This window comes from Prionailurus viverrinus, chromosome A2, assembly GCF_022837055.1.
Source record: "Prionailurus viverrinus isolate Anna chromosome A2, UM_Priviv_1.0, whole genome shotgun sequence".
NCBI classification, from domain to species: Eukaryota; Metazoa; Chordata; class Mammalia; order Carnivora; family Felidae; genus Prionailurus; species Prionailurus viverrinus.
The window spans coordinates 29674319-29700541 of record NC_062562.1 but is presented as its reverse complement, the minus strand read 5'-3'; the positions used below and the strand labels follow the sequence as shown (position 1 = coordinate 29700541).

The following is a 26223-nucleotide window of genomic DNA, read 5'->3' as shown; positions in this document are numbered from 1 at the left end:
CTCCTGAAGAAGAACTGAAGGCTGACTGAATAGCTTCTGCCCAACAAAAGCCGAAGAGAGCACACAGAGAACAGTAAGAGACGGGGACAGGGTAATGAAGGGGACCCACACCCCCAAAGCTCCCAATTGCCGTAGGAAGGGATAGTCCTGAGGGACCCGGAGCAGATCCCTGTGGTGCAGAAAAAAGAGCAATTTAAAAGAGCAACGAGGAAACAAACAAACAAACAAAAAGAGCAAGTAGAATAATACAAAGGGACCAGCCCTAGAACGCAGCAGCCAGCTGGCAGGGGAGCTGCTGGAATTCTCTCGGGGTCAGAGAGGCTGGTGGACAGCACAGTTTATACTCCCTCCATGTGACAGGAGCAGGGTCTGGACACCAGACCCTGCCTGCGCCTCAGCAAGCTCTGGGTGGGTGGGGGGTGGGGGTGGGGGTACCCTAGCCCACCCCAGCCCCACCCTTCCAGCAAGCCAGCCCCAGCCCTGGGCGCACCAGGACACCTCTGGTCAGAGCTGACTGAAGCTCTAGCCGCTGTGACAAGGTGACCCAGGTCAGAGCCCACAAGAACACATCGAGTTGACACCCCTTTGGCTTTGGGCAATTTGAGCTAGGGCACCCCCTGCACAGTCATCCGCGACCTCGTGGCCCATACCTGCTTCAGCCCCAGCTCCCCCTACCCCGCTAGGCCCTCCCTCCCCTCCCCGTGCAGAATGCCCCGGGAAACGCCCTCCTTGTTTCCGGCCCGACTCCAGGTCACGCCCTGCATGGAGTTCCACCCAGAACCTCACCTCGGCTCCGCTCGCCCCGCTCAGACCGCCCCCCCCCCCCCCCCCCCCCGCTTGAGCGCTCAGAGACATCTTGGCTTGTGAGAGTTGGTGAGGATGTGGAGAAGGAGGAAAGCTCATGCACTGTTGGCGGGAATGCACATTGGTGCGGCCGCCCTGGAAAACAGGGTGGGGGTTCCCTCAAAAAATGAAAAACAGAATTGCCACACGATCCACCAATTCCACTCCTGGGTATTTACCGGAAGAAAACAAAATCCTAATGGGAAAAGATCTATGTACCCCTGTGTTCAGAGCAGCGTTAGGTACAGCAGCTAAGGTACGGAAGCAACCTAGTGTCCGTCCATAAATGAATGGATAGCAAACGTGGTACTTGTGTGGATATACACACGGACACAGGAGAACATTATTCCGCCCTAAAAAGAATGAGGCCTTGCCGTTGGCTGCACCACGGAGGGTATTATTGCTAAGTGAAGTCAGTGCAAAAGAACATGACAAATACTGGGGCGCCTGGGTGGCTCAGTCGGTTAAGCGTCCGACTTCGACTCAGGTCATGATCTCGCCGTCCATCAGTTCGAGCCCCACGTCCGGCTCTGTGCTGACGCTCAGAGCCTGGAGCCTGTTTCAGATTCTGTGTCTCCCTCTCTGTGACCCTCCTCTGTTCATGCTCTGTCTTTCTCTGTCTCAAAAATAAATAAGTGTTTAAAAAAAAATTAAAAGAACATGACAAATACTGTCTGATTTCACTGATATGCGAAGTCTAAAAACCCAAACAAATGGATAAATAAACAAAAAGGCAGAAACGGACCCATACAGACCGAGAGCAAACGGATGGCTGCCACAGGGGAGGGAGGGGGCCGCATGGGCAAAATGGACGAAGGGGAGTGGGAGATACAAGCTTCCGGTTAGGAGGTAAGTCCGAAGATAAAAAGCGGAACATAGGGAGTATAGTCAGTGGTGTGGGAGCAGGGTTTATGCTGACAGATGGTAGCTACGTGGTGGTAAGCGTAGCATAACGTAGAAACTTGTCAAATCAGTATGTTATGTGCCTGAAACTAATGTAACATCATGTGTTGACTGTAGTTCAATTTAAAAAGTAAAGAAATAAATAAATAACCATAATAACAAGCCATCTGGCATTACTCTGGTCCACTTTTTAAAGTGGTTATCGTATATTAATCCGTTTAATCCTCACTTAAAAATACCTATGATGCAGGGACACCTGGGTGACTCAGTTAAGTGCCTGACTCTCCGTTGCGGCTCAGGTCGGGGTCTCATGGTTCATGAGTTCAAGCCCCGCATTGGGCTTAACCTTGAACAGTGCAGAGTCTGCTTGGGATTCTATTTCTCTCCCTCTGTCTCTGCCCCTCCCCTGCTTGTGTTCTTTCTCTCTCTCTCTCTCTCTCTCTCTCTCTCTCTCAAAATAAATAAATAAACCCCCCAAAATACCTATGTGGTAGACTACTATTATCCCATTTTATAGATGAAAAAAACTGAGGTACAAAGAGGTTAACTTGATGAGAGGAACGCAGCCATTAAGTGGCAGAGAAAGGACCCAGGCTGTTTGAGTGTGGAGTCCGTGTACCGTATCCCGCCTCTCATGATATTACCGTCCCATTTAATCCCTTTAACAACCTGGTAAGTACTCTTGTTATTTGTGTTTTCTAGATTTGGCCACAAAAACAAAACACAGAAGTGACTTCTCTGAGTTCACCCAACTAGGAGGTAGTGGGGCAGGATACAGCCCACGCTGGTCCCTTCTGTGGTACCCAGGATTGCAGTCAGCCCCAGGAGACTGAGTCCCTGATATCTTTCTTGTCCCTGTTCCTGCTTAGGTGTTCCTGAAGAGCGACCGTGTGGCCCGCATGGTCCAGAGCGGGGGCTGCTCCGCCAATGACTCCAGGGAGGTCTTCAAGAAGCACATTGAGAAAAGGGTGCGCAGCCTGCCCGAGATAGATGGCCTCAGCAAGGAGACCGTGCTGAGCTCCTGGATGGCCAAGTTTGATGCCATCTACCGTGGGGAAGAGGACCCCAGGAAGCAGCAGGCCCGGATGACAGCCAGCGCAGCCTCTGAGCTGATTTTGAGCAAGGAGCAACTCTACGAGATGTTCCAGAACATTCTTGGGATCAAGAAGTTTGAACATCAGCTCCTATACAATGCATGCCAGGTAAGGTGTCTGTCACCTGGGCCCAGCGCTGTGAGTGAGTAGGGTCACATTATGATTTCTGCATGCCCTAGGCACTGTTGTCTTCAGGGGACATTTCTTGATTTAAAAAAAAAAAATTAATTAGAGGTTATATTTTACAACTGCATTGGTAAAAATTGAATATAATATAGGCCAGAATATGTTCATGTTCATCTTCTGGTTTAAAAAAAAAAAATGAAAACATTTTTGCAAGCTCCTAAAAGTCTTGTGGGCGCTACGTACTGTGTACAGCCTGTCTCATAGGTAGGTTGGTTTTAGGAGTAAGGACTGACTCCTTTGTGTTTCCTGAAAAAGCTGAAAGCTCAAAATAATTTTTTAAAAAAGATTGTTTTGCCTTTGAAGTATATGATGCTTACCAGGTGAGTGGCTTATGATTCCTCAGCTTGGGAGACAACTGAACTTAGTACCTCATCATCAAGAGTAATTATTTAAAATAGAAAGCTTCCAGAAGGCCGGAGTGTATCATATCATTAACAATATATTAGTCACACTATGAATTTCCAAGTGGATTTGAGGGGGCTAGCTGAGACTCTGCTTGGACCCATCCAAAGTGGGTCTCTATTTTCTCTGGATCAGGGGTTATCCAGTCAACAAATACTTTGCAGCATTCACAGATTTGAGTAAGTGTCCCTTGGAAGCACTTTTCAAATTCACATCCCCAAGCCCCAAACCTAGAGATTCTAATTCTGCATTCTCAGGACAGGGCCCAGGAATCAGCACTTGAAACTAGGGCTTCCCTTCCTGGTAGTTTTACTGCCCTTCTCCTTCTAAGAACCATTGAAGAAACCCAGTTGTGCCCTAATTTCCCTGGGCTAACTCTGCCCCTAGCATAGGTTAAATTAAGACACTATAGTGTATTGGCTGAGTTGTGCCTTGCTCAGAATCAGACAGACCGAGGTAATTCTTACTATGACCTTCACCAGTTTTGTGGCCTTGGGGAGTTAGTGAACCTCCTCACCCATGAGCTTGGGATGAAATTGTTCTAAGGATTCAATGTGTATAAAGCCCAGAGCAACATGGGACACTTTATAAATGGTAGCAGTTAAAATATAGGATAGTCTACCAGAAGAGGCAAAAAGTCAACAGATGGTATCAGAATAGTGCCATACAAACTTAACATAAGAACTACAAGATCTTAGGGTGCCTGGGTGGTTCAGTTGGTTGAGCATCAGACTTTGGCCCAGGTCATGATTTCACGGTTTGTGGGTTCGAGCCCCGTGTCAGGCTCTGTGCTGACTGCTCAGAGCCTGGAGCCTGGTTTGGATTGTGCGTCTCCCTCTCTCTCTGCCCCTCCCCCTCTTATGCTCTGTCTCTCAAACATAAATAAATGTTAAAAAAAAAAATTAAAAAAAAGAACTACAGGATTTTGAGGCTTACTTCTTTCCTTCCTCATGGCTACTTTCTAGTTCAAGGAACCAGCATCTCTTATAGGATGACCACAGTGTCAACCCAACTGGTGACCCTGCCTCCCCTCTTGCCTCACAATAATATGTCCACCACACACCAGCTAGAGCAAGTTTTTTAAAATATAAATTGGACCTAGGGCACGTGGGTGACTTAGTAAAGTGTCAGACTCTTGGTCTCAGCTCAGGTCTTGATCTCAAGGTCATGAGTGCACATCTCGCATGGGGTTCTGTGGTAGGTGTGGAGCCTTCTTAAAACAAAAAACAACATATATTGTATATTTATTATATTATATTATATTATATTATATTATATTATATTATATTATATTTTATATAATGTGAATAACATTGCTTTTCTGTTTAAGAATTCCAGTAGCACCCCAATACCTTTAAAGTGACATCCCAGCTCCTCACTAAGGCTTGAGGCAGTGTATGAACCACTCTTGCTCACCCCGTTTTTCCCACATGCTCGCTCACTGGCTTTCATTCTGTCTCCCCAGCACACCAAATTGATTCTGGGTCTTTGCATTTGCTTCTCCTTCAGCTTAGAATGCTTTTTGCCGAGACCTTTCCATGACTGCCACAGCTTAAATGTCAAGTTCTCCAAGAGCTCTTCTAAGACCATCCCATCAAAAGTGGGTTTTTTGCCTACATCTCACATTCACTCTCTATCTCATCCTTTGTTCCATTTTTATCCCGGCTTTTACCACTATTTTCTATTCCTTGTTTGTCTATTTTTACCTGTTTATTCCCTGTCTCACACTTAGGAAGGTGGTGATTCATCTTTGCCTTATTCACTAGTATTTCCACGAAACCCTGGCATGAAACAATTCTCGGCACATAGAGGTGCTCAATAATTGCCTACTGAGTTAATAAATGGATGATTGCAGTTTATTTTAACTGGTAGATAGGGTCTTGTCATCAACCATTATGCTCACCCAGAACGTACCGGATATTTTAGTAAGTAGGAATCTGTTTGTCATTTCATAATACAATATATACGTTAGGTTCCTATTTTCTACTCAGTCGACTTCAATTCAGAATGCTGATTGCCAACCCAAAGGTTGATATTTCCTTTGCTGGGTCGAGAAATATTTTGAAATGAGCAAATAAATCTCAATATGAAATTAAATTAAAATTTTCTTTTTGTATCAAATAATTGCTACATCCCTACATGGCACTTTTAGAATGGGGTAAGCAGTTGGTATTCCTACCTATCGCCAGGACCACCTTTTCTCCCACAAGAATATGGGTTGTCAAATGACCTGCTTGAGTTATGAGTAACCCTCAGAATGACAGAGCTGGTTAAGGGTTCCTAAACCTGCTAGTCACAAAATGATTCCGGGGATTAATTTTTCTTCTTATTACAACAGCTTATTGTGCTTATTTTCTGTCCTTGTTCAAACAGCAGCATTATTGGAACGAACGCGTCACCATGCCAGGTCTCATCTCCGTGTTTTTGGTTAAGTGGCAGGACTATGTTTTCCCCTAAAAATGAATGATTTAGACTCATAATTTCAACATGTTTTCCATGAGTTAGACAAGAAATATAGTACTACTGTTGACCTAAACAAAGAGGTAAACTGAGGCAAGCTCAAAATTGTTAAAAAGATGAGTGTATTCAGGAATAGCAGAGGAATTGCAACTCAGGGCACACAAACTATAGCAAGCTGTAGGCGAGTCTGTTGAAGGTTTGGAGTAGGCTGTATTTAAATCAGTCTCTCAGTCCTTAAGTGTTGTTTTCCTAAGGACACACGATTGAGATTTTTCCATTTTATGTCCTCAGGTTCCATTTTAGACTGAAATTTCTTCCCCCTTCCCCCTTTTGATCAAGATCTTTTTCAGGAAACACCTCTGGTCAATTAGGTCATTCAGATTTTTTTTTTTTTTAAGTGTAATTGGCTCCTAGATAGCTTGTATTCTATGTCCCATGGAGCTTAGGAAAGTAGTGCACAGGTGTCTTCTCCCATTAAGCTGAGGAGGACCATCCTCAGGGGTCTTGTCCCATGGAGGAGGGCGACGATACAGAATTTCACTTGCCTCTCTTGAACAACAAGAACATTGAGAATGAAAAATCTCAGCTATATCCCTCTGATGGAGGACAATTTAGTTCCCACGGTCAGTTGAATTCTAGCAAAGGTCTTTGAAAGGAAAAGAATTTTATTTTGTACATACATTTGGGAATAAGGCATTTTTTGACTGATACCAAAGAGTAGACGTTTAATTAAAAACTTAATCTAGGGACCAAAAGCCCAGTGATAACTATTGACTGAAATGCACTTCTCGACCAGCTTCCCCACCTGCTATATTTAGCTGATCAAAACTGTCCCAAGTTCCAGGAGCCTGGTCAACTACTGCTAGCAACTTGATATTGTCCTTCATTATTTTTAGGTCTTGTGTTTATTTTCCCTGACTTACTAGCCTAAAAACAAAGTTCTTCTCCAAGTAGGGCACGGGTTCCTCTCTGCCGAACAGTGAAGAGGGTAAGGGCTCTGTAGTTTTTGTAGGGCTATTTCTGCTAGGCTATCTGTTTGGGTTTGTTGATGCTCAGATAAAAACATTGAGAGTGGTAGAGATAAGTATAGAAAGATTGTGAGTTGCTTTTTCAAGGTCTGCTACTCCAACCTAAGCTAAAAAGGTTCTGATGGAAGCCTCCACCAAACCCTTCCTATCTACTCTAGAGTTGTATGTAACCAGCCATCCAAAATCATAACCTTCAGAGTTCTGACGTGTCTTTTTAAATTGACAGAAGACCACAGATTAGGTATATAAGCAGTAAAAGGAAGAGTTTTTCTAATTTCAGGGTCAGAAGTGAGGCCAGTGATCCCCAAACATGTCTTCCAGTTAAAGGGAAGTGTAGGCAGTGGGGTATTTCAGACTTAAAAAAGAATGAAATCTTGCCATTTGCAAAAACATGGATGGATCTGGAGAGTGAAATAAGTGAAATAAGCCAGTCTGAGAGAAAGACAAATTTTAGTCACAGGTTGCTGTTGGGTAATGTAGTCTAAGAAAATTTTGCCAGGCAAGATATAACATATTTTAAAAACCATAAATGTTTTCATGTTCTAAAGCTATATACACTGAATGTTCAGATCAATATTGTGTTCTTCCTTGAGATCTTGGTTTTCTCTTCTATACAACAATTTGGGGGGTGGGGCGGAATGGAGCATTCAGAGAACTTTGCTTCCAGGGAAAGTATAAAGTTTAGCATTAAATTAGACCTATTAATAACATCAATCAATCAATCAATCAATCAATAAAGGGAAGTGTAGGGTACATGTTTCTTCCGCATCAAAAGAAATACCCAGTGTCTTCTAAGGCACAGTTGGGTCTCTTTGCCCAGATATTTTTAGCTGGAATAAAAGAGGGGATCTCATGATCAGAAATATAATCACTTATTCAGAGCACACTATAATCTGATTCACTAGCATTGTGGGAATGACTACGTGAGCACCTTATATTTTTGTAGATCTGAAGTAACGAGAGAGCTGTTCTAGTATAAGTAAGATTTTGGTAGAGATGCAGAAGATTTCTAGGAGAAAAATAAGTTGAATTAAATTTCCTCCATTCCCCACATTTTTTTTGTTAATTCCCAGTTAAGTCCCAATGAGTGGGAGTACATCAACTTCTCATTTTCTAGTATTATTAGTTTTCATTGTCCCACTATAAAGATACATTAAGGTGATACAGTCTTCTAGATTCCTATGGGAGTGAATCCATGTTCACCTGGATTATATAAAATAGTATAGTTACAAATATTTAGTGGGAGCTATCTAAGAGTTTTGCCATTCCCATCATTAAGTTTTCAGAACATAATGATTTTGGGTAAGCGTCCAAACCTGAGTGAGGCGTATTCCATTATGATTAGGGAGTACTTGAAGGAAAGCCTTAATATTTGGTGCCAATTTTCTGAAAGGGAGGACATGTGTGGTTTCACAGGTATCAAAGGAAAATCCGATATCCTTAGCAACTAGGTTTTGCCATCCTTCTAAAGATGGTGGTCAGGCCAACAATTCAGGTTCATCGTGAGTATATTTGCTCTGGCTCAAATCCAGCAATCAATTAGGTTAGCAGAATCAAAGAGTCTTTTAAAGTGGGGTAAAAGGATGTTTAAAGCTAAAGGAAATAATGTTAGAAAAACTAGGGAAAGGATAACTGAAAGTCTGCATGACATGGTTCAACTAAATATAGAGTGAGAAGAGAGAGGCCTGGTGCAGATATCTTGGGTAAGCTGTCTACTTTAGATATCAGATACTTTAGTGACTATAAATCTTCAGTTTTAGGTCACTATTTGGGGCGTGGGTCCATTCAAGTTTGGGGGCTTTGCTTAGATGTGGCACTTGTATCCAGGAGTCTATTCCTTGAATTTGGCTGCACAGGAATTAGTTAAGGACACCTGTGAGGAACCTTTCCAGCAAGGTTGAAGAAAGTCTTTTTGGAGATGTATTTTCCAATAGATGAACTCTCTAGGCTGTTATGTGTGATGCTTGATGTTTTCATCTCCTGGGAGCACTGTGGAAAGGTTTGTTCTATCAGAGCATGATTACTTTTTTATAGACTTCATTGGGCCTTTGCAAAATTGAAGTATATTGCCCTTTATTTATTGGGGGCAAAATAAGCAAGGCCTAAATGTGTCAACCGCCCTGTAATTATTTCAAAAGGCAAAGAAGGTTATGTATCCCAATTGTAATTGGTCTAAGTTTTAGAAGAACCAATGGTAACACTTTTGGCCAGAGTACTTGGAAGATGTCAATTATGCTAAGTCTTAATAAATCCTTTTGTACATTCAACCAATCCTGAAGACTGAGGATAGTAAGCACAGTGAAAGTGCTACAGAACTGGCCGAGCAGAATGGCTTGTTGAAGGATTTGACCCAGTACAGGGGGTTCCCTAATCTCTGTGAAGTACAAGGGATGTTCCCCAAGTGGGAATAGTCTTTTCTAATGGGACTTCAGGTACAGAAGAGGCCGTTACCGGTCTACATGGGAAAGCTTCAGTCCATTGTGAAAACATGTAAACCGTTACTAGGATGTAATTACAGCCATGAGATGGGGGCAATTGTGTGAAATCTTTGCCAAACCTCAGATGGTTCATTGGGTAAATTAAAATGTTAAGGGGCAATCTGGATAGGCTTCCCTGGGTTAAACTTAGGACAGGTGGAGCAGTCACAAGAGGTACTTTTTGTGGTGTTGCCAATGTTTCCCCAACAGTATTGATTCATGAGTGTTATTTTCACAGTTGGCCAATGATTTAATTCATGTACGGTAGTTAAAAATGGAAATTTTAAAATTTCTGGCAGTAACAGTTTGTTGTTGGGTCTGAACCAGACTTCCTTTTCTTCATGATACCAACAGCCTTTAGATCTCCAATTTTGTTTTTCCTATTCGGGGGCCAATTGTTGTATTTTGCTGCTTAATTTTCTTTAGCCAGCCTGAGGGTGAGTCGTTTTCTGGACCATAACAGGTTTGCTCCATGAATCCCAAAAAGCAGCATTTTTTAGTTTGGTTGGTTGGTTGGTTGGTTTTTTTGTTATGTTTTGTTTTTATTTTTGTTTTTGTTTTTTTGTGGAACATCAATGAGGTGGTTTCCTTTGGCTTCCTGGGAGTCAGGCTTAGAATGCCTAAAGACATTAATAATATCTAGAGCTGCTGGCAAAAGCCTAGCATATGATAAATTTTGGGCATAAGGACCATTTTAAATTTTGTCTCCCCTGAAAGTAAGGAAACCTCATTTCCATCGCATTCCAAAATCATGGGCTACTCCAAAGGCATATTGACGATCAGTATAGATGTTTGTGGTTCTACCTTTAGCAAGAATATATACTTGAGTAAGAGTATATCATTTAGTTTCTTGGGATAATGTGGCCAAAAGGAAGTGAGCGGCCTCAGTGGCTTCAAAAGGATTTGATATTGCATGTCCAGAACAATGTTGACCATTTTCATTTTTCAGGTGAGAGCCATCAATAAATCATGAGAAGTCAACATTGGTTGAGGGGGTTTCTTACAAGTTATCACAAGAAGTTCATAGGTAGTCCATCAAAGTCAAACAGCATGGGCGGGGTTTCATTCATGGAAGAAGGTAGAAGGGTAGCACTGTTGAAATTATTATAATGAATAAGAGTGATATGAGGGGTAGTTAACAAGAGAATTTCCTAAGAAGATGGCTTGCTGAAAGGTGTTGGGTGCAGTGTGAGCTTAAGAGAGCTTCGACAGCAGGAGGTACAAAGATGGTAAAGGATGAACCCCATGACTGTTTCTTCAGTGGCCTTAACTAGAAAGCCAGTCCAAAGTCATCAGGGATAAGTAACCTCAGGCCACGGGATCTAATTGTTGGCTGCAGTAACTCAAAGGTTGGTTATTAGCTCCCATGTTCTGGGCTAAGTATTATGAATGCATTTCCTTCTTTTTTATATACAAAAAGGAAAAAATGTAGCTAATAGTCTGGATGACAAGGGCGAGTAGATTTACTAAGTTTTTCTTCAAAGTTTTAAAGGCCATGTCAACTTGGTTTCCCCAGATAATGGGGTCAGGTTTAGTGGTTTTTAATAAGACATATGTGCTGGGCCATTATAGACAAGTTTAGAATCCAGTTCCAAAAATAACCAACTGTCACAAGAAAACCTGTCATTGACATTTGGCTTCACGTTTGGGGAACCTCAAGATGCCATGAAATCTATTAGGATCTAGATGTAACCGTTCTTTTGAGACTAAATACCTTAAATATCAGACTCGAGTTTGAACAAATGGCAACTTTTCCTTTGAGACTTTGTGTCCCTTAATTGCTAAGAGTTTTAACAGGTGCATACTGTCTTTTTGTGAGGAGGCTTAGCAGGGCGAGCAGAGAACTAATTCATCTATCTATTGTAGTAAGGTGAAGCATCTACAAAACTTTGTATCAAATAGGTCAGCTTCAAAAATTTGTGAGAAGTAAGGACTCTCAATAAAATCTTGAGGCATTACTATCCAGGTATACTGTCCTTTTCGGTAAAGACAAAAAGATATTTGTTAGCCTTATCAACTGGAACGCTAAAGAATGCACTGCATAGGCCGATTACGATGCAAATTTTGCTTTCAGTAGGGATAGATGCCAGTAACTCTGGGGATTAGGAATGACAAGATGGTGAGGAATAACGATGTTATTTATTGCTCAGAGATCTTGGACAAATTTCCATCCTTGACCACTAGGTTTTCTTACAGGTAAGAGAGGGGTATTAGGATTGCAAGGGGATAAGAAATGCCTGTGCTTTATAATCTTCCCTGGTACATCTATTGCCCTATAAACTTCTTTGTTCATAGGGTGTTGACTGATTCTGGGGAGAGGTTTTGTGGCATCAATTTGGATCTTAATTTGGGGCACCATGAATTCTGCATGTGTCCTTGGAGGATTTTGCCCGTAGAGCAGGGTACTAAACCTAATAATGGGGACGAGTCTGAAGTTTGATCTTCCCTTGTTGGTAAAGTACTTGTGAAAGTAATAGGGTTTGGATTTTCTTGAAGATTAAATTCAGTGGATTTAAATTCAGAGGCGTCTAACTCAAGAGTTATCTTCTCCCTTTCCAGAAAAGGAAATGGTAATACAATACTTTTCTAGGAAACCCTTGCCCTAATAACTGGATGTGAGCTGATTCACTGAGGAGAAATGGAAGTTTATCTTGCAAATGTCCCAAGCAGAAGTGTATATGTTTGTAAGTAGGAACACACTGTGGTTTATTTGAGGCCCCCCTTACTTGAATGAATGTATTACTCCAAGGGGGAATTGTTTAATTGCAATGGGGTTGGGCACTGATCGAGTAGTTCTTGTGTCGGTTAATATTATAAGAGGTTCATCCTCATTCTGGAGAGTAGTTTCCAGAATGACAAACAGTCCCTGGGTTTCCTTAGAGCCTCATCCTGGGGATGAGTCTGACCCTTGGCTCTTGGAAAGAGTCATCTGACCCTTGGCTCTTGGAAAGATTCATCATCTGAATCTTTGTAATTTGTAGCAGTCCTTTCTCTGATTGCTGTTTTTTTTTGGTTTTTTTTTTATGATAATGACATAGTCCAGTCAGAATTTGCTTGGGAGATTTCATCTGATGAAGGTGGGGATTTAAAATTTTATTTACCCTTCTTTTGGAATCATCTTCTAGGATGTGGGCTAGCTGATTAGCTAGATTAACAAGATCAAGGTTGGTATGGGTTGTCTTGACGAACAGAGATAGGTCTCTGTTTAAATCACTTATAAACATTGAATTAAAGGCTACTGTGGTAGCTTGAATGTCTATAGGGTGTCCAGCATTTTCTTTTACAAAAATTTGGAGTATGCTATAGTAATCATGAATAGATTCATCAGACTTTTGGGTACATGCCTGAATTTGTTGCAGTCTCCCAATTTAGGGAAAGCCCTCAGAATGGCCAGATGCAGCCTTTTAACTATGACACAAGCTTGGTCATGTAAAAGAGCTGGTGGGGCGCCTGGATGGTGCAGTCGGTTAAGTGTCCGACTTCAGCCAGGTCACGATCTCGCGGTCCGGGAGTTCGAGCCCCGCGTCAGGCTCTGGGCTGATGGCTCGGAGCCTGGAACCTGTTTCCGATTCTGTGTCTCCCTCTCTCTCTGCCCCTCCCACGTTCATGCTCTGTCTCTCTCTGTCCCAAAAATAAATAAACGTTGAAAAAAAATTAAAAAAAAAAGAGCTGGTGGTTGACTTATTTGGAATTCTAAAGGTGGTTTGCGGCTTTATCAGTTAGCAGCTTTCATCCAGTGCTGGGCTTGACCTTCTCCAACAAACATATAGACTAACTGATAAAGATTGGAGACATCAGGTGGATCATTTTGAACGACAGTATTGAATTCTTCAATCTATTCAGCCAATCTATGAGGATCCTCACTCACACTGAGAAAATCTGTTCCTGTAGCTCTAAGTTCAGCTTTCGTGCGTGGGACATAAGAAATTAATAATGTAGCAGGGTCCTCAGAAGTTCTGGTTCTGAAAGGGGGAGTTTTAACAGGCTCAGTTGGCAAGGTTTCAGCACTAGAGAAGAAGAGGAGTTGGGATAAAAGAAGGGGTTATAAGAGGGCAAAGGTGGGTATAGCAGAGCTGGAGTGGTGGCGTTAGGAGAGACCTCACCGCTGTCGCGAGGGAGAGACTTCAGATGCTTCTTTATTTGCTCTTACTGCTTGTTTACTTAAGTTAACTTAAAAGTAGTATTTTGTAGACAGGTAATTTTGGAACCCCAAATACTTTTAGAGCTTCTAGGTACCAATTAAAATAGCTATCCCGTTCAGATTGTTTGTTCTCTTGCCATGGACTTCTAATTTAGTCCAGAGAAAAACGAGTCTGGGGAGACTGAAGGTTCCCCGTAATAGCCATTGAAGTCCTACATTATCCTTAGTGAGGTGGTCCATTTAGTCAAAAAAGGACATGAGGAGAGACCATAGTTTTTTAACATAAAACCAGCTGCAGGCCCTGAGGGAAGGCCACCCTTAGAACATTTAGATGATTGGGATCCCACAGCTTAGCGGTTTTCCTGAGAGCCAAAGAAAAATCACTAAACAGCCTGATGGGTATGTTTCAGGGTTGGACGTGGTGTTTTGGTTTACCGTGTGCCTTTCATGAGATGCATTTTTGTTTTTCCTGGCAGACACCCTTTCCTCTAATTTTCTAACTGGTGACCAGGTGTCCCTTGTTGTATAGAAATTATCTTGCAGTTGAGAGACAAGCTAATGTCACTATGGCCCTCTGTGACCAACTTACCCTCTCGGGCGGGGCTCTTGCTCTGGGGACTGGTCTCTCATAAGGAGGTGGTGAGTGTTCTTGTAGCATTTATTGTTCTACCCATGCCCACCAGTATCACTCCATTTTTTTTTCTCTCAAAACTTTAAATGGAATTTTACCAAAATTTTAGCGTACTTCAAATAGGTACTTTAAATACTTAAAATGCCTTTACACAGAGCTTGAATCAGAAAGCTCCACCAAGGGGAGGGAGCTCAGAATCCAAAAGAATTCACCAAACTGAAAGTAAACAGTGACTCATGGAAGCAGTGAGCTCAGGAGGCTCATTGCGGCTTGCTTGACTCTGAAGGTTGTCATCCTTCAGGGGTCATCTCCTTCTGATGCCACTTCTGATGTCAAGAAATCTTGACCTAAATGAAGAGGTACACTGAGGCAAGCTCAAAATTGTCAAAAGTGTATTCAGGAACAGTAGAGGAATTGCAATTCAAGATGTGCGAACTGTACCAAGCTGTAGATGAGTCCACTGAGGGTTTGAGATGGGCTGTATTTATGAGCAGGGAATGTAAAGAAGGAGGAGTCTAGTTAGTCTATTAAAATTAAAAACAACTGGAGACCAGCTCTGGAAAGTTCTTGAGCAGACAAAACCAATCCAGTCATACAGAGCTCAATTCAGCTTATTTTGTGAGACCAACCCATAATTTCATTTTTATGCGTCTGGAAACCATAAGCAAAACTTCCCATGATTGAAATGAGGTAAACCCTGACCAATCCCTGATCATTTAAGAAAGTTCCAATATTATCAGTTTTCTGTAAATCAGGCATTTACAAGAAATCATTCTCCCAGGCCTTAAGTTTTGTTTTCCTAAAAGTACGTGCGTGAGATTTTCCATTTTATGTCCTCCAGTCCTATTTTAGATTAAAATTCTTTTACATTATAAAAGAATAATGTCTTCTCACCCAAGACTAATAATTGCCCCCCCCCCCCCCCCCGAGCTAAAAGAGAATTGTAGGAAATGTAAAGGAAAGTACTTCTTAGGACAGAATATTTAAGGCATGTAATATATATATTTTTAACATTTATTTATTTTTGAGAGAGAAAGAGAGACAGAGCTTAAGCAGGGGAAGGAAGAGAGAGGGAGACACAGAATCTGAGGTAGGCTCCAGGCTTTGAGCTATCAGCACAGAGCCTGACGCAGGGTTCTAACTCATGAACCATCAGATCATGACCTGAGTCAAAGTCAGACACTTAACTGACAGAGCCACCCAGGCGCCCCTAAGGCTTGTGATATTATGTTCTACATTCCTATTCAGACAGTACAGTTGATTATTGCTTCATGGTTCACATCAGTAGAAATTAGGACGAAGAGCATATACAGGTGATTCACGAAAGAAAAAGTATGAATTAATTCTAAACACATGATGATTTTTAAATTCCATATCTTCAGTAATCTGAGTTATATAAGTTATTGGTAAACAATAAAAGCATTTTTTTTAATTTTTTAACGTTTATTTATTTTTAAGACAGAGAGAGACAGAGCATGAACGGGGGAGGGGCAGAGAGAGAGGGAGACACAGAATCGGAAGCAGGCTCCAGGCTCTGAGCCATCAGCCCAGAGCCCGACGCGGGGCTCGAACTCACGGACCGTGAGATCGTGACCTGAGCTGAAGTTGGACGCTTAACCGACTGAGCCACCCAGGCGCCCCTAAAAGCATTTTTTAAAGTTAACATTGGTAGTGGTAATACACTGCAGATGATATAGGAATGGGTATTCTCAGAACTTACTGTTGGAATAATTGATTATTGCAAATTTTTCTGTAATCTGTTAATTTACAGTACAGTGGCTTTATTATGGGCAAATCTTTTATTTTAAGTGTTCATTTTTGAGAGAGTACAAGCAAGGGGGGCAGAGAGTGGGGACAGAGGATCTGAAGTGAGCTTTGTGCTGGCAGCAAAGAGCCTGATGCTGGGCTCGAACTCATGAACCGTGAAATCGTGACCTGAGCCAAAGTTGGACGGACACTCAACCAACTGAGTTGGCCAGGGCAATGGGCAAACCTTTTAATGTCGAGGCTCTACCTCTAGCAATATGTTATGTGTAAATACTCAGAGATGTGTACAAGAGAATGAAGCCCAAGGATGTTCACTGCAGAGTTCCATATAACAGTGAAAAACCGGAAACTAATTCCCAACAGTAGATTAACTACTTAGATATTGATTTAACCATATGAGAGAATACTCGTTAGCCAATAAAAGCGCTTGGTGAAGGAGAAATCTTACTATGTGGGAAAAGGTACACTAGATATTGCTAACTGGAAAGTCAGGCAAGGAAACAGTATGAAGGCATACTCTCTTTTTTTATGGAAAAAGTAATTGATGGGCAAAAAACAATATCTTAACCATGTTGATCTTTAGAGATAGCATTATGGTTGATTTTTAAGGTTTTCATATGTGCTCCTCTATGTTTCCAAATTTTCTTCCCTAAACATATAGGTGTTTTGTCAATAGAAGCAAATGGCAAAAATCTCAACCAGGAAGCTAGGAAAACCATAGGATAGGGAGAAAATGATCTTCTGCATTGTTTTCTAGATTGCAGCCATTACTCTGCTACCTTCATGATTTTTACCATTTCCAAGTGCTACCCGTATGATTATTTAATATTTTTTTAAATTTTTTGGGGCGCCTGGGTGGCGCAGTCGGTTAAGCGTCCGACTTCAGCCAGGTCACGATCTCACGGTCCGTGAGTTCGAGCCCCGCGTCAGGCTCTGGGCTGATGGCTCAGAGCCTGGAGCCTGTTTCCGATTCTGTGTCTCCCTCTCTCTCTGCCCCTCCCCCGTTCATGCTCTGTCGCTCTCTGTCCCAAAAATAAATAAACGTTGAAAAAAAAATTTTTTTAAATATTTTTTTTAATTTTTTAATGTTTTTTAACTTATGTTTGAAGGAGAGAGAGAGAGAGACAGAGAATGAGCGAGGGAGGAGCAGAGAGAGAGGGAGACAGAATCCGAAGTAGGCTCCAGGCTCTGAGCTGTCAGCACAGAGCCCGACGCGGGGCTCGAACTCATGAACCGTGAGATCATGACCTGAGCCGAAGTCGGACACTCACCCAACTGAGCCACCCAGGCGTCCCTGGTTATTTAATATTTCTAATTAAACTGATTCTTAGGTTTTTAACCTATCCTTATCTTTAGAAGTGATATATTCGACATCCCAGCTTTTATGTTCTAGTTATTCTTTTTGTTAAACAATATGCATTAAAGCGACACATAACCCTTAAAATAGAAGCTCTTCATCCGTTGGTCCTCTTATGTCATGTCACACCACCAGTGAGTGACTACCAGTGAGTGGGAGGCCTGGCTGGGGCGACCAGGGCCCTAATATGCTGAGGCTGGGTGGATGGAACTTTCTGACGCCATCCCTGGAAATAGCCTCAGACTGACCAGAACAGCTTTCACATGAAGTGTTCCCACGCCCTGCAATCAGATTTCAGAAATTATAGATTCACTCACTTACTTTCTCACAGAGTCCACTCAGCTCTTCAGATCTCTATCAACTCACAGGAGCAAAGATGCACAAGTAATAATGATACGGCTTACTTTCTCACTGTGCTCTGCTTAAATTGTTTCTTGTTTTGTTTTGTATTGTCTGGACCTCCTTCTCCTTATGAGGCAAAGCAATTCCCCGGTGCTTCCAAAATCAGAAACATGCAGTGTTTTCTTCTTATGAATATCACATCCTAGTAGAAGCTGTGATCTGATTTCTGGTACCACTTTCTGAAGGTTCCCATGATCTCTCTTTATGACTTGCTGCCAGTAAGTGAAGCTTCCATCTCAAATGAGAAAGGACGTTTGTCAAAGAGTGATTATATCAGTTACGTACCAGTTGTCTGTTGTAACATGAACCATGTCCAGAAAAACATTAAAAAGAAACCCAGAGAGGCTTAACAAATGCTTCCATATTTGTGGCATGAATTTTTAAAGTCTGTTTTGTGTATTTGAGAATACACCATTCTATCTCATGGAAGAGTTTGCTCATAGTCAATCTAATAATCAATGCAAAATAATTGGAAACTTGTGTTATGAAATCTGTGTTGTTTTTATTACCCTAGACTCTTGAGAGGAAGCAGACAATTATGTAGCTATTTGAACATTTGAATTGAATTCGAAGCCTAACTTTAACAGTAGGGTAACATCTTTTGAGATTGGGTTGCATCGTTGACAAATGAGACTAAGACAGACCCGCTTTCTGCCTTCATAAAATGCAAAGAGGACAGTGGTGGTGGTGGTGGTGGTGTGTGGTATTTAAAAAGTTTTAAAAAGGCAAAGCACCAGTTCTCCCCCTTTCTCTTTAGTGGCCTCCAAATCTGGAGTTGGTTTGATGTCCAGTTGGACCAGATGTCTGCTGCTTCCTACCTACCCCTCTGCCTAACCGTACGAGTTATCCTTAATTGCTTCATTCTAAAGCATGTGGGTGTTTTCCCTTGAAAAACAGTCCTGAGGTGCTTTTTGGGAGGAGGGAGGTCTGTATGTTCATATATTTTCAAATGCAAATGAGCTCTTCTTGAAGAACCCAGCTAATTTTTACTCATGGGGGAGTATGATTAAGGAAGTCAGTTGTTTCCTCCTGTTTCAGTTCGGCTTTTGGAGAAAGGTATTTCCGTTTGTGCTGTTACTAATGACATCCACGGCTCCTGGAAATATCAGCATGTGACTTTAGCCTTAGCTCAGCCATCACTTGTGCCTAATGGCCAGCAGGGATAACGGGTATGCAGCTAACAGAAGACGACAGTGTTCTCTTCATTTATCTTCTCTGAATCTCTGGACTTTCTCACGTAATCTGGAAGCGTTGACTGGAAACACATGAATATGGTGTTCTGATCCATAAACACCTTTGCGTTTTCAATACTGAATTCCCCATTTTCAATATGTAAATTCCCCATCATTGCTGAAGTACTGATTTTCTTAACATTTCATTTCCTTCTCTCCAAACCCTCTTCAATATGGCCTTTGATGATGTGCTCATCTTATTACCGAGCTATTTCCCTTAGACTTGATTAGCACTTGGCAGCTTTTCAGATAGTTTATTAGACTCTGAAGAGAAACCTCAAATTATTAAGCTTTCAGTTGTGACCCGGATTACTGGGTTTTATCCATACCTCCTTATGGAGCCTTTAATCTATATATAAGTACATAGCTTTTACCTAATCCAGAAGTTTCCAGTAGATCTGTTAGCTAAGTATTTGCTTCTTGGGCCAGGCTCTATTTCTTAATCTATTTCTTGGCTTTCTAACACCAGTACGATTCTTTGTACATAATGGCCTTTCAATATATATCTACGGAAGAAATGTTTTGAAATCTGAGGGGGGTGGCAATGGCAGTCTAGTATTTCAACACTGTTACTTAGCAACATACTTTCATCATTCATTCATTCATTCATTCATTCAACAGATGTTTGAACCACTTACCATGCATTAGACACAGCAAGTTAGATGCTGGCCGTAAATCCTAAACTTTCCTACTTTGTCATAGAATGGCTCCTGACTATCTTCCTCCCTGCTTACTAAGTACACCTCAGGAGGCACCTGGATGACTCAGTTAGTTAAGCGTTCACCTTTGGCTCAGGTCATGATCTCACAGTTCATGGGTTCGAGCCCCACATTGAGCTCTGTGCTGACAGCTCAGAGCCTGAAACCTGCTCTGGATTCTGTGTCCCCTCTCTCTCTGCCCCTCCCCCACTTGCGCTCTGTCTCTGTCTCTCTCTCTCTCAAAAATAAATAAACACTAAAAAAAATTTAAACACACCTCCCAAGGACTTTATAGGTGTTATCCTACTTATTGTATTTGTTTCCATTATATTGCTGTGTAACAACTTACCCCAGATGTCGTGGCTGAAGAAAATATCCATTTATTATCTCACAGTTTTTGTGGGTCAGAAGTCTAGGCACAACATAGCTGGGTTGTTTGCTAGGGACTCGGAGGTTTGAATTGTGGCTCTGACTAGGCTGTGTTCTCATCTGTAGGCTCAACAGATAAGGATCTGCTTCCAAGCTCCCTCATGTTGTTGGCATAACTCATATCCTTGCAACTCTAAGACTCCACAAAGCCAGCAGCACAGAGACAGAGTCTCTGGTGCTTCAAGTCTAATATTTCTAGACCCTCTTTTTTTTTTAACGTTTATTTTTTTCAAGAGAGAATGGGCACAAGTGGGGGAGATACAGAGAGAGAGGGAGACACAGAATCTGAAGCAGGCTCCAGGCTCTGAGCTGTCAGCACAGAGCCTGGCACAGGGCTCAGACCCATGAATTGTGAGATCATGACCTGAGCCAAAATGGATTCTTAATTGACTGAGCCACTTAGGTGCCCCAAGACGCTCTTTTAAAAGGATCAGCTGGGGGGAAGCCTGGCTGGCTCAGTTGTTGGAACATGTGAGTTCCAGTCCCAGAATCGTGAGTTGCAGTCCCACATTGGGTGTATGTATGTATGTATTTACAGAGAGGAGAGCTTTTTTTTTTCTATTGCTTATTTATTTTTGAGAGGGAAAGAGACAACGTGGGTGAGGGGCAGATAGAGAGGGAGACAGGATCCGAAGTGGGGTCTACACTGACAGCAGCAAGCACGATGTGGGGCTCAAATTCATGAACTGCAACATCATGACCTGAACCAACGTTGGACGCTCAACCGACTGAGCCACCCAGGTGCCCCAAGATTACTTTAAATAAACAAGTTAATTAAATAAAATATCCTATAAAAATAAAGGATTATCTAATTAAGTCAGACCCACCGAGGATATTCACTCTTTTCTGTTAAAGTCAATTGATTAACAACTTTAATTACATCTGCAAAATCTCTTCCCTCTTGTTATGTGCTATTGATTAGAATAAAGTCACAGGTTCTCCCCACACTCAAGGGAAGAGACTATGTGACTCACTGGGTGTCATCATAGAGTTTCTGCTATAGTGTTCTTCCCTCATCCCAGGTTTCTTTACATGAGGGACTCCTTCAAGTGTCAGTTTATTTTTTTAAATTTATCTATTTTTATGTTCATTTTATTTTAGGGAGAAAGCATGGGATGGGGAGAAGGGTGGAGGGAGGGAGGGCGGGAGAGGGGGAGAGGCAGGGAGGGAGAGGGATAGGGAGAGAGGGAGAGAGGGAGAGAGGGAGAGAGGGAGAGAAGGAGAGAGGGAGAGAGAGAGAGAGAGAGAGAGAGGGAGAGAGGGAGGGAACCTTAAGCAGTCTCCATGCTTAGCACAAAGCCTTCTGCAGGACTCCATCCCACCATCCTGGGATCATGATCTGAGCCAAAATCAAGAGTCAGATGCTCAACTGACTGAGCCACCCAAGCGCCCTTTCAAGTGTCAATTTAAATGTAAGTTTTTTTAAGACACACTTTCCCTCATTATTCTGCCTATAATAAACTTTTCCTTGCTTTGTTTTTTATAACAGTGCCTTGTTAATTACCATCCTAGAACTAAATACAATCTGAAATTACCTTGGATACTTAGTCTTTTATTGACTATCAGACTACCTAGTTAAGAGCAAGCACTACAGGGGGCACGTAGGTGGCTCAGTCAGTTAAGTGGCTGACTTTTGATTTCAGCTCAGGTTATATCTCACAGTTCATGAGTTGGAGCTCCACATCCGGCTCTGTGCTGACAGTGTGGAGCCTGCTTGGGTTTCTCTCTCTGCCTCTCCCCTACTCACATGCTTTCTCTCTCTCTCAAAATAAATAAATAAACATTAAAAAAAAAGAGCTTTCACTACTATAGGGCTAACACTTGTCACAATGCTTGGCACACAGTAGATGTTCAACTAAATATTAACTAAATCACTTATTGCAAAGGACAAGGCATTGCTGGCCTGCTGGGGCTAAATGCCCATTTTCCATAAAAGTATGTGTTTGGTGTTTTTCTTTTTTTCTGGTTAGGCACAGTGCAACAATGGAAAAGGCATTGCAATCTGAGATCTGAATCCACTAATACCAATCCACTAATACTCCTATTTTATAGTGGGGATTTCACCTGAGGTTCTCTAGCCGTGAACTTTCCCTTGGGTCACACTCAACCTTTCTCTCCAATCACAGGGTTGAAGGAAGAGGTACATAAATTAAATCTTGCCTTTCTAAAATAATGCACTGCCTTTAACTATCTTTAGCTATTTGTTGGGCTGCTGGTTTCAATGGATTTACTTGCCAGTTTACTTTAATTTCAGCATTTGTGGCGTATTGTCAGAGGTCAAGATGTGTATATCACATGAGACGTTCTATTACGTTAGTAGGGGCAAAATTAGAGGGCATTAATGATGTAAGGGGCACAGAGACAGATAGCAGTATTTAGTTTCCCAGAGCAACAATTGTTCCAGAGCAATGATTTGTCATGATGAGGGTATCAGACAATTCTTACTTCTGTATCAGTCCTTCCTAGATTACGTGGCAGATGTTTCTGTTTACCTGCACCTGCTGTTATTGAGAGACTAACTGCTATGGAAAAGTTGAAATTGAGAGAGGCTCTCTTGCATCTGAAGAACAGGGAGCTAGGTATGAAGTCCGCCTTCCAAACTGCTGTAGCCATTTTAGCGATCTTTTCCTTAAGTTGCCAAGATGGAATCAAATACGCTCATCTATTCAAAGTCTTCTCATAAGCACTGAACCACAAAATTGTAATCAGAGGCGTTAAAGAGGTGTACTCTCAGAAAAAGAGACACAGAAGTAGTATTTTCTACTTTTGCCACTTTGCACTGAATGATGGAAGCTTTTACAAACCATCTAACACGGCTTTGCAAGTAAAGATTTTTTTTTACAAGTCTTCTGACATGGTTCACCAGCCCAGACTCCCCGTGGTAATGATTTGAACTTACCTTCTTCCTGCAGCACATAGCCTTCTTCCCTCTTTGGTGATTCAGACCTACCGTTGGCAGAAATGGTGGGTAGTGGAGTAGAGTGTACAGATTAAATTTTGTTAACCCTTTTAGTTTTGGTTTTTTTTTTTTTTTTTACTGTTTTTAACGTTTATTCATTTTTGACAGACAGAGACAAAGCGTGAGTGGGGGAGGGGCAGAGAGCGAGGGAGACACGGGATCTGAAGCAGGCTCCAGTCTCTGAGCTGTCAGCACCGAACCCCACGCGGGGCTCGAACTCACGACATGAGATCATGACACCCAACCGACTGAGCCACCCAGGCGCCCCCAATCCTTTTAGTTTTAATCCTTTCCAAAAATATGTGTAAAATATCTTCGTTTTATTTCCTGCCCAGCTAGTGAATGCTTCTGTGTTAGGGAGGCCTCATGATCTATCTTCCGAACTTCCGTTTGAGCAGTATTAATGCCTGCCAAATATGAAGCATTTACCGTGTTCCGAGCACTAAGCCTAGTGCTTTACATATATTATCATATCGAATCCTTCAGTAAGCTTGTAAACTAGATATTTTTACCCACATTTTAATAAAGAGCCTAAAAGAGAGAGAGAAGTTCACTGAGTTTTCCAAGGTCAAACAGGCTGTCAGCAGCAAAACCAGGATTTGAACTCAAGTTTGTATGACTCTGAAAGAAACTTTTTAACTCAATTGCTAAAGAGTTGTGATGTTCCATTGATATAGAAGGTTCTGGAGAATAAGTAGAAGCTTATGATCCTATCCATACTCTAGAAAAGATAGGTATGCACGTATTTTTTAAATCTTTTAGGTTTGTCTTTTTGTAGAGCCTGCTCCTTCCTCCCCGTGCCCTTCCCCCCCTAAAATTTATTACAGGCAAAGAAAGGTCAGCTGAGGACTCTTTATCTTGGCTAATTGTGATTTCACTGGATGTGTCTTTATTCAGTGGAGATGGCTTAGGTTTATGTCTGCTTCCCTCATTTGGGTTCAGGCAGATCAATGCGATGTGTTTCCTGATTTAATTTTTGAAAACGTACTTAAAACCCCACAGTGTTTAGCAGATGGTTAAGGACAGGAAATGCTTGTTTTTCTCATCCTGCCCTTGCTAGTGGACAATGGGGCCAATTGGATGATTTGAAAAAGGAACTGCTTTCACATCTTGAGTATCCTCCTGGCAGGGCCGAGTGACCCCAGAATGAAAACAAAGTTGCTCTTTGGAGCAAGAACACCAGCAAAAGCGTTCATGAATATTCAAATTATAAAGGTTTCAAAAGAAGAATTGCACCAGGATCTGGTAAATATTTTAGGCTTTGTGGGCCTTGCAGCCCGTGCAGCAACGGCTTAATTCTGTCACTGTAGCAAAGACAACCACAGAAATATGTAAAGGAAGGGGCGTGGCTGTCTGAGTTCGAGTAAAATTTTATTTACAAAAGCAGGTAGCTGGTGGATTTCACCCAAGGGCTGCAGGTTTTCAACCCCTGAGGTTAAATAATATGTCACATTGTAACAAACAATTCTTGACTTTCCCCAAAGTTGCCCTATGGATAGAAGAGGTTACCTTTTCAACCCAAAAAGTTTTAACCTAAAACTTAGTGTATCCATTCATCCATTCTGTGAACAGTGGAGAGTGATGATTGTTTACAATGTTGGAAGGGAAGACAGTCATGCAACACAGAAGACAGGCGTTTGCTATCAGCATCTGAATATACTACACTCGTTACACTCTTTTTTTTTTTTTCCATTTTGAATGGTTGGTTTTATAAGTGAAAGTAGATGTTAATAAATAAAAAAAAATTCAACACTGAATTGACCTTACCGTTCAAAATCTTGTACAAGTCACTTCCCTAAAATGGGCTTGTCTATAAAATGGGAATAATAACAGAATGTGCTTTATGGCATTTATTATGAGGCTGTGATAAGGTAATGAATAAATCACTTAGCACCATGCTTGGTATATATGCATTTTTGAAAAATTTAAACTGTCATTATCATTTCTTATTGTTGGTATTTGAGCCCAGGCTTGGTCCATGATTAGGGGTTTACCAACGGTTAATCTTTATAGGATTTCATATCCAAATCCTTCATCATGGTTATAACTTAACTGTAGTATTGTGCAGAAATTAAGCATTGAACACTACTGGCTAAAAAATAGGACTCTAAAATTACAGAGATTTGGGTTTACATTCTGGCTCTGGTACTTACTTTGTGTTCATGAGCCAGTCAGCTAACCTCTCTGAGCCTCACTTTGCATATATTTGTATACACACACATACATACACACACACATACACACACACACACACATATACATATATAGATAGCTGTTGAGAAGAATAATAGTACCCACCTAATATAGTTGGTGCTAGTTATTATTGGCTACCATTAATTAACCCAATTCCTGTGTCTTGGGAAAGTTCCATTCTGATGAAAATGATGTTTAAGATTGGGCTGGTGGTCTGGGATCAGTTCTCAAAATCACAACAATTAAATCATGCTAAGGAAAAATCTGAAGAAGGGTAATACAAAGTCCTTGCCTTCTAGAAGTATGCAATGTAGTTTGAAGGAACAAAGCTAATATGCAAGCAAAATCCGCCAACAACACAAAGTCAGTATGTGACAGTAGTCTGTTGTAATGTATAGGAGCAGAATGATATGGTAGAGATATCGTGTTTATAGACACATGTAGGTATCAGTCCAGGCTTATTTATTATCTCTGTAACCTTACCAAGCTCATATCTTCCCTGTATAACAGGGGTATTAATAGCTACCGGGTAGAATAAGAGCCTGTCATGTGCTAGAGATTCAATAAAGAGTGGCCTGAGTAGGTCATGGTAGCTGATGGTGATGGGGGCAATGGGGTGGTGGCACAGCGGTGTGAATGTCAACAGCTGAAGACTTTGGTGATCTCAGATAACAGTGGAATTCGATTGGCTAGGAGCTACTTCGTAGAGGAGATACTGGTTGAGCTGGGTTTGACTGATGAAAAAATAGTGTGAACGATTCAGTAATTGGTCCCAATTCTTCATCCTACCATGATTTATGGGTCTTAACTAAACCTATCCATATCTTGACTTTGGGCCTAGCTATCACATTTACTCTGTCAATAGGCAGTTAGCAGACTTGAAAAATAGAGGGGTTTTGAAATGTAAGTGGAGTTTTGATGCCTTGTATTTTGGTGATCTTCCAAGAGAAGAACTTGCCTCAAGTAGTAGTTAATTCCTCCAGGATGGGCCTCAGTAGAATGCGCATGGAACACACTGGGT

At 41.7% G+C, this 26223-nt stretch overlaps 1 protein-coding gene across 13 annotated transcripts in view; it reads left to right on the top strand.

The window, feature by feature from the left end:
* CADPS (calcium dependent secretion activator) overlaps window positions 1–26223 on the top strand; it is a 483782-nt gene that overhangs the window by 118785 nt on the left and 338774 nt on the right. For all 13 annotated transcript variants that reach the window (XM_047847306.1, XM_047847316.1, XM_047847337.1 and 10 more), the window contains one exon: window positions 2616–2948. In XM_047847306.1, the coding sequence (XP_047703262.1) occupies window positions 2616–2948 (333 nt within the window). The remainder of the gene's footprint in view (window positions 1–2615; window positions 2949–26223) is intronic.